Source organism: Temnothorax curvispinosus, unplaced genomic scaffold (assembly GCF_003070985.1).
Source record: "Temnothorax curvispinosus isolate PA1 unplaced genomic scaffold, ASM307098v1 QBEX01001115.1, whole genome shotgun sequence".
NCBI classification, from domain to species: Eukaryota; Metazoa; Arthropoda; class Insecta; order Hymenoptera; family Formicidae; genus Temnothorax; species Temnothorax curvispinosus.
In genome coordinates, this window is record NW_020210895.1 from 1 (window position 1) to 9,360 (window position 9,360).

At 35.4% G+C, this 9,360-nt stretch overlaps 1 protein-coding gene and 1 long non-coding RNA gene across 2 annotated transcripts; both read right to left on the bottom strand.

The window, feature by feature from the left end:
- Positions 1 to 49: 49 nt before the first annotated feature.
- Positions 50 to 2,394, bottom strand: LOC112460087 (ATP-dependent RNA helicase ddx24). Its single transcript, XM_025024589.1, has 7 exons — positions 1,920 to 2,394; positions 1,449 to 1,860; positions 1,282 to 1,344; positions 974 to 1,164; positions 726 to 871; positions 354 to 646; positions 50 to 276 (listed from the first exon to the last, which is right to left on the bottom strand). The coding sequence occupies exons 1-7, from the start codon at positions 2,100 to 2,102 to the stop codon at positions 50 to 52; spliced, it is 1,515 nt and encodes a 504-aa protein (XP_024880357.1). The 5' UTR covers positions 2,103 to 2,394.
- Positions 2,395 to 3,987: 1,593 nt separating this feature from the next.
- On the bottom strand, positions 3,988 to 4,876 carry LOC112460086. Its single transcript, XR_003041408.1, has 3 exons — positions 4,691 to 4,876; positions 4,467 to 4,591; positions 3,988 to 4,216 (listed from the first exon to the last, which is right to left on the bottom strand). It is a non-coding gene; the product is annotated as an uncharacterized LOC112460086 (long non-coding RNA).
- Between the last annotated feature and the right edge of the window lie 4,484 nt (positions 4,877 to 9,360).

Below are 9,360 nucleotides of genomic sequence, written 5' to 3' on the forward strand. Positions count from 1 at the left end.
TTCAGGTATTTTAAAGTGTTATTCGAAATAAAATAGTATTATATATTTCCTACCTTTCAAGATTTTTTAAGCGTTGCCGTTGCTGCATATTGGCATGCAGAGGTAAAGGCTTGCATTCAAGTATACTGAAAAGAGTGGCCAATCTTTTCACACAGCCAATGCTGTTACAAAATACTAATGTTCTTCCGTTGTGTCGTTTTAAAAAGTAATAAAGGTAATAATCCTTATGGTCAATTGTGCACGCTATTCGACATTCTGTTAAATTATCGGCAGTACCTAATAATATAGATTCGATTAAATAATAGCTAGTACACACAGAATTTCTATTAATGATAGATAATTAAAATGCATACCTGACTCTTTGGTAAGATCAACGACTTTAGGATTCTTTATTTTTAACAACTGTATAATTTTTTGCAATTTCTGGTCGGGAGTGAGTTTACATATTTTACTCCTAACGTATCGTTTCTTTTTTCTATCAAGATAATCCGGGAGATCATGCACCATAGTCAAAGTAGCCGAAAAAACAAATGTCTGCCGTTTTTTTAGCTTCGCTGGATTTGCATTTATCTTTTCCAGTATATCGTGCAATTCTTGAAAATGACCCTTTTCCATCATTCTATCTGTCTCATCAATAGCTAAATATCTAAATAATATAACATATTTTCTATAGTAATGTCTTGAAATAGATAATGGAATCACTTCTTACTAAATCCTTAAATTACCTGACAGAATCTATTTGATTGAGATGAGAGTTGCCTTCTTGAATCAATTCCCATAGTCTTCCAGGTGTAGCAATGACGATTTCGGGACCCTTGTTTAATATCCTTTCTTGCTTCACTGCTGCTACGCCTCCAAAGACAACAGCTATCTATGTAATAATATGAAACAATTAGAATTATAAACATAAATAAATTAATATATTAATACATAAACTATACTAGTCTGGACTTTTTGAAAAAGATAATCACACCTTAATATCTGTATATTTTGCTGCCTGAGTAAGATGATTCTTTATTTGAACTGCCAATTCACGAGTTGGTGTCAGGATTAAAGCATACAAGGGTTTAATTGGAATATTATGACAATCATCAAGCTTTACGTCATTCATAATATTCACGCAATTTTCAAACTCCGATAAGTCTTCATTTTCTGAATCACATTCTGAAAAATTAATATCTGTAATATATTTAAATTTTCAAAAGATTGATTATAGTTTTAGTGACACTTGAGTTTATAAAAACAAAAGAATAAATTCAAAAAAAAATATTACTGTACTACCTTTAGTTTCTTTTTCTGGCCAAATATGTTCTTCATTCTGAAGGCTCTTTAAATCCAAGATACCTTTTAAATCAAAAAGATGAAGATTAATCCGCCAATAATAATTTAAGACAGGAACCCTTTATTATAATCAGGGGGGGAGAAAAACGCAAAAATGGCGAACATACCTTTTATAATTGGAATACCAAATGCTAATGTCTTGCCGCTACCAGTTTCAGCAGCACCTAATATATCTCTGCGGCCTAATATGGCAGCTGGCAATGTCCGTGTTTGTATCATAGTGGGAGAATGAAAATTCTGATCGGATAGAGCTTTTATTACAGCAGTAGGTACACCCATGGCACTCCATGCTTCAACATTAATCTTCAAACTTTTACTACTGTCCGTGTTACAGTATAAGTCACTGTCAGGATTAGTTTGTTGATCAGTGATTTTTAAGTCTGCTGACTTTATTGTCTTCCCATCCTTTTTCTTTTTGCGTTTTGTTTCTTTCTTGGTCTTCAATTTCTTTGCAGAAGGTTCAGTACTGTCGACATTTTCCTCTTCTTGCTCTTTCAGACATTCGCGTTTTGATGCTGACTACAATACAAGATATAATTTTTATATAAATTTCAAGATGTTAAAAAATAAAAACTTACTTTCTTTTTCTCAGCAGACTTCACTTCTGTGGTTACGATTTTGCCTTTTTTGCTACTCCGCTCTAAGTTATAATCCGTCAACTCCTCTATTCCAATTAATCCTTCTATATCATTAGATAACAAAGTGCCTTCCAATGTTACAGGCTTCCAACCATTATTGGTAGCTCGTTTAACTTTTGTCATGATTGCAAAATATTTAATGCTATTGTTACATATGCATATATATATATATATATATATATATATATATATATATATATATTGTTGGCACAATTATTACTGCGTTTCTTGCAAAACAAATATTTACATGTGATCAAGAGATCCACTCACAGTGATTAGATAACCTCAATCAGACAAAACGTGGAGCTGACACGGTATAACCTGTGGCAGAGAAAAACCTGAGAGAGGACATTTCGGCCTTTTTCGTGTGTTGCTGTGTTGCATTTTCCGACGCGCCGCCTGAGAAAGTGCAACTCAACTATGTCGTATCGCTCGGTAACCGCACATGGTTTGCGTCCGTGCTAATGGTTCGTGTCCGAACTAGCCAGCTGGAGGGGATATTCTGTCCGCGGCGGCCGCGCTTCCATCTTGCGTATTCCAATTAATAACAAATTACGATAATTAAAATTACAAAATTAAGATTACATTCTTCAAAATCATTACGAATTTTGTATCTCATAATTTTGAAATATATAATCGTAATTTTATCATTTTAATTTTCAGATAAATGTCAAATTTTGCAAGCAAGAAGCTATTATTTGAGCGTTGATTCAAACCTTCACATTTATGTGAAATTTATAATAATTAACGATAATTTTTAAAATGTGAAATTCTATAGATAAAGAATAAACACCGTTATTATCTTAATCGTCTTCTGTTGATTTCGTATAATATATCCGGCATTAGTATCATACAATTTCAAATTTATTACACGTTTCCTTATAATTTCTTATTACAATAATTTTCTTATAAATAATGTTACATATGGAGGGGTAAAAGCCATAGTGGTGTAAGTCAAATTTTTTAAAATATTGTTTTGTATGCATAGATGCAATTTATATATTGTATAGATTGCATCTATGCACAAGAGTCAATATTTTAAAAAATTTGACTTATACCACTATGGCTTTTAACCCTCCATATAATTAACAGTACGAGTTACAAACAATCCCTTCGTGTTCCTACCTACCCTAAGTATAATATCTCTATGTATAATATGTATATATTCCCCGCCTATCCATATTTCTATATCTTCATATAGCTACCTAATATTTCATATTCTTACCATATTTTTATTTACCTAACGCGTTATTTCTGCCCACCCGAATTTATTAGTTTATTTAGTTTTATTATTATTAGTTTATTTTATCAATATTAATTAGTCGCAACCGCGATACCCGAAATTAAAGAAGTTTTTTAAAGGGAAAAAGATTTTTAAAGGGAGTTTAAAAAATTTTAAGTTCGCGATTAATTGAGATTAAGCTGGAGACGTCACTTTCCCGTCTCCGATTACGCGTTCCCATGTGTAAAAAATATTACCCTCCCTATATATGCACATTATACACTATAAATTGGTGGTGTTCAACACCAACCTACCTTGTGTAGATCTTCTCTCCTTTGACCAGTTTGACCATACCATTTCATGACCAAATCCATTCTGGCAAAGCCAGAAACAAGAAGAAGGAATACACCTTCCGTTGCCGCCTAATCATAGACGGCAGATGAGCGTAATGATTTTACGCTTTTTCTCACGATGCGCGAAACACGACCGCGTCGCGAAGAGCCATTTGTAATAAAATTAAATTAAGTAATTTTAAAATTACTAGCGTTCAAAATCTACTTAATATCGTATAAACTATAATTTACGCAAGTGATCATTTTCTCGATTAAGAACAAAAAAGATTTTAATTAGTTAGGAGCTGTTATTTGGAAAAAACCCGTTTTAATCAACCGCATATGTAATCCGAATAAATTCGACTACATTTTACGAATAATAGAAACTTTAATTTAAATCTGATATAAACATGCAAAACTTAAATAAAAATTCAAAATGTAAATGAATAACAATATTGACTAACGCAAACTGAAAAAATCTAAGACCCATTTTTTTCGATATCGTTTCGCATATCGAGTCTCAAAAGGATGAGAAATAAAGAATTAATGACGTGAGATCCGAAAGAGATAATCAAGTTCCTGCACAATATTGAGCTAATGTGAATACTTCCTCTCAGGCTGCTCGAGATGTCCATCGTGTTCCCTCGATGCGAAGCTGATGGTCCTTCCAGCGTCAATATTTTCTGTAACAAAAATAATCGAATCGATTAAATAATTGTCACGCGCATCGAACATCTTATTCATTATTCAGATTAATGTTTTCTTAAATTACTTCTCCAAAAAAGATCTCTACGTTAGAATCAACTTGAATCAAATTTTTCAAATTATTTCTTTTTATTAATTTATATTTCGAAACACGGTATAATGTAGCAACTAAATAAGGATAAACGAAAAAAGGAATTCTATAATATTTTTAGAAAAAATAACACTTACCAGAAGTGTTGGTACGTTGATGCCCGATGCCTATCCTAGGCCTCCTCCTCCTCTCAGGCTGCTCGGAATGTCAGCTACGCAGGATTCCCTCGCTGCTCCGATGTCACGTTCAGCGTCGTTATTTTCTAAAATATTCAAATAAACGATTCGATTAAGTAAAGACAGAAAAGATAGAAAATTTTTGGACATAAGTAACATAATACGTAAAAATCAATTACACTCACCACTTTCTTTCAGGCTGCTCTGGCCGCAAAATCCACCTCCACCTTTGGGTCAAATAGGAGTCTCGAGCCACATTGAGACTCGTGGCAATGCAAAGAAAAACCAAGAAGCCATTTCGGCTATATTGCATTAATTTTACGACGTTGTTGCAATATAGTCGAAATGTTTCTTGACCTTTCTCGCTTAATAGAAATGTAATTGCTGAAAGGAATTAAAAATTATTCTCTACCTTTTTTTTTTTTTTTTTTTTTACGTGGTGGAAATCTTCGAAAGACTCCCCCGCCCAGGGGTAGGGAGGGGGGGTGTCAGATTCTACGCGCACGCGTACCACCGTTACGAGGGGCGCTTCAGAGGACCGAAATCCCCTGAGCCTCCCTCAGCGTGGCATCGCGCGCCCATAGCCTACCGACTAAAACCACCACGAGCGACCCTGACCTAACTTTCTAAGGGTGGTGGGTGTCGATCCGCAGACACACGCACCGCGCGACGCTACGTCCTATAATCGCCTAACTTCCACCGGGTGTGGTGGGTGTCGATCCGCAGACATACACACCACGCGACGCGATGTCTTAAACGCTTAGCTTCGTAAGCGTAATGGAAGGATATTTAATAAGAAGAATAAAGGCTCTTCTCTCAGAATATGTTCAATTTCCTGATTTGACTTTATTATACTTAAAAATTACGTAGTAGTCGTCGTTAGCTTATTACCGAAACCATTGCTTCCGGGAACCGTGAAAAAAACTCGAAATTAATTTCGGCCCTGCAACGGAAACCTTTATATTCAACGAGGCACCAAACTAGGCGCCGCAGATGGGTCTTATAGAAACCGAAGAGAAATAACTCTACGATAAAGATCGTTACGACTCTCCATCGGAACAAACCGTGCATTTGCTAGCGTCCACCTGACGCGAGGGACAGCGGCCCTATCATCGAGGCAGCAATCGCGTCTATGAACGTGAAAATAACACGATGTTTGCATTAACTTTTTACGATTTAATATATGATCATTGTCACATCAAACCTTTTCACATTTTTATTCAATAAATTATATTACTTGTACTAATAGTGTGATAATTTCTAATACGAAATTTAGAATGAAAAATCTCCCGAATTTATTAACAATCATTTTATAAATTATAAAAATTACTAAAGTTTTAAAAAGTAAACCGTTTACTAAACGCGTCATGATTTCCGTCTTATTATACACATCCGATTACATTTACGCATTTTGATATACATCCCAGCAAACACAATGCAACATGTAACGTACAGGTTAGTTGTAATTTCCTACTCAACAATGTAAATGCAATATAACACGTGTGTTCTCCATAGACCCAGCTTTATACGCGATCAAAGATCCATAATTTTGATCGCATATAAAGCTAAGTCTAATCAACCGAATTTAAAAGAATTAAGTATGAAATAGGGGTAGAAAAGACTGAAAAATATAATAAAATTAGAAATAGATAGATATCTCCAAATTTGCGGAAGTTAATATGTTCAGAGTGTTCTAAAATGTCGAAGTATTGCATTAAAATCGCATGTCCGTACGTATATATGTGTATGTGCAGATTTGATGTCCGTGTTTACTCTGACTTCCGCAAATTCGAAGATATCGATCTATTTTTAATTTTATTATATTTCTCAGTCTTTTCTACCCTTATTTCATATATAATTTTTTAAGATTTGTTTGATTAGACCCAGCTTTATACGCGATCAAAGATCCATAACTTTGATCGCATATAAAGCTAAGTCTAATCAACCAAATTTAAAAGAATTATATATGAATTATATTTTTCAGTCTTTTCTACCCCTATTTCATATATAATTCTTATATATGCTAAGTAACGGAGCACCTCGCGAGGTAGAGGAGCACCTATCAAATAAGATATAGGTATACAGAATAAATGACGTGAGATCCGAAAAAAAGAAACTTCCCGCACGATTGATATTATAATTAATCAATAACCGCATTGTTATAATTAAATAATTAAATAATTAAATGATATATATGCAAATCTTTATTTTACGATTATCGATAATGTATCTCGTTATATTTTTCTGTCACTTTCTATCTAAATTATTTTTTATATAACGTAGTTATTTATTATTGCAAAACTGAATAATTGTACTATATCATCAGTTCTGAAATAATTTAAATTTTCAGTATCTCGACAGAATATTTAGAATCTCACGTCATATAACTTGACTTTATCTAGCATAAAGCCAATTTTTCAATTAAAAATAGATGAATAGGTTACAAAAAATTAGGGTAAAATCGATGCTTTGTTAAAATAAATTTTAGTAATAAATAACAATTTTATCACGTTTTCTATCTAATAAATTCTAAATATATCTATATATTGCTTTCTTGCATCGATTTATAAATATTTAATCTTGGTTAAATATATGGAAATGAATAAATGGGTAAGTATAAATAAAACACATCCTAACTCATAATTTTTCCCTATCTACAAATACTTTTTCTTATAACATCTAACTCTAACACAATATTTTACTTATCTCTTTTGTTTAAGAAAAAAATATATATATCAAGAGACACGGTAGTGTCTCGCGCCAAGTACACGCGGAGCGAGACCGACCGTGACTCTTTTACGCGACGCGACGGGTTGCGAGTACCCGAGATGTTGAGATCTCGATAACGAGTGAACGGATCAAGTTCTAAGTAGGCTTGATCGATAGCTTGGGGTCCAATTAGGGGGGGGTTTCTCTCATAATATTCCGCTACGTGCCCTACGAGCGGAGATATTGCGACGCAAAGTCCAAATGTGAAAATTTATTTTTAAGATACTCCTCCTCCTCCTCCTAACGCCGACGTTCTTGTATGATGACGTCATAATCAGAAACGTTACTTTCACTTTTTCGACGCTGGCGGCGCAGGTATCGCCAGTTTCGATATCGCGCGCGTATTTCGAAATTAGGTCGATAAACTTATCGGTCAGGAGTAAGATTTTTATTTAAATATTTTAGGTAAATTAGGTATATACTTATTATGCAACACGTGCATGGAAAGTGCCCCATTACGCACGCTACGCGTGCGTGATAGACCACTTTCCAGGCACTTGCAACATAAAATAGGGTGTGTAAGCCGTGCGTAAAGATGAAAATTCCCGGGTGCAGTTACCGCACTCGCCTTCGGCTCGTGCGTAAACTCCGCACCCGCGAATTTTCATCTTACGGCACTTGTTACACAAATAACTATATAATATATATTGAGTCAATTCCTTCATGTTTATCTGGAGAGATTTCGTATCCTTACATCGTATTACCACCGCTGCCGGAAAAGAAGGTTCTCTACGCTTGGCAGAAAGTGCCGCTAGGAAATTTTTAAGTCGATTCTTATGAATCAAGCTTGAATTCGATGTCTAAGGGTGAAGTCCCATGGAGCCAGCGTACGGCGTACCGGCGTACGGCGTAAAGAAGCTTGACCAATCACAGGCTTTACGCTCGTTTTCATTACGCCAGCACAGATGTTACGCTGGTTTTTCAAGCGTTCCAGCGTTTACGTTACATACACACACGCACACACATATGTACAGTAACTTGGATATTGCATCACATGTCTCTGATACTATTTTTGACACTGTATTGTGTCCTACACGAAATGCGTATGATACAGATACCATACTGTCTCCTGAAGATACATATCGCAAGCAAATTTGAAGGCGAGTGCGAGCAGAAATAGGCTCACGAATAACAAATTGTTTCTGTATACGTGGTGAAACCATCTGCAACAGTTTCTCAAACATTTCTGGTGTTACTCGAAAAAAATTAAAAAATTTTTCTGTGTCTTCGAACACCATTTCTTGCACCAGATTGTTGCTAGCCCCTTGTGCTAATCGTCTTTCGGCATTAAAGATTGGTCTAACCCAAAATCTTCGAACGTTACGTCTAATTCGTGCATCTCTTTTCTTCTCTTCGGCTCTCATTGAATCATAAATTATATATAGTTGAACTAATTTTCGTCGAATAGCTTCTTTGCATAAAGGACTTTCCGGACACTTGTAAATTTTCAAGTATTTTATTAAATTAATTAACGCAAACTCAGAGTCCAACATTTTGACGAGCTAGGTTATGCACATTTGTTTTGACTTCATGTATGAATGTGTGTGTTGAAATCACGCTGAAAATTTCATCGGCTGTCCCATGGGGCGCATTTACGCCGGCGTAATGATTGATAAGCCAATCACAAGACCCCTTGAGTATCCATTTTGAAAATAAGCTTTGTAAAAGGGAACAGTAATTGGCTTACTGATCTTTACGCCGCGTAAATACGCTCCATGGGACAGCCGATGTTTATACTGACGTAATGAAACAAGCGTAAAGCTTGTGATTGGCCAAGTTTCTTTACGCCGTACGCCGGTACGCCGTACGCTGGCTCCATGGGACTTCACCCTAAGTATCCCAGGTTGCCGATGACGAGGTCCAGATAGTGCGCTTCATAGTTTTCGGTGTCCAGGTGTAATAATACGTTGAATTCGATGTCTACGTGTCCCAGGTTGCCGATGACGAGGTTTACATAGTGCGCTCCGTAGTTTTCGGTGTTTACGTGTATTAATACCTTGAATTCGATGTCCACATGTCCCAGGTTGCCGATGACAAGATCCAGATAGTGCGCTTCATAGTTTTCGGTGTCCAGGTGTAATAATAC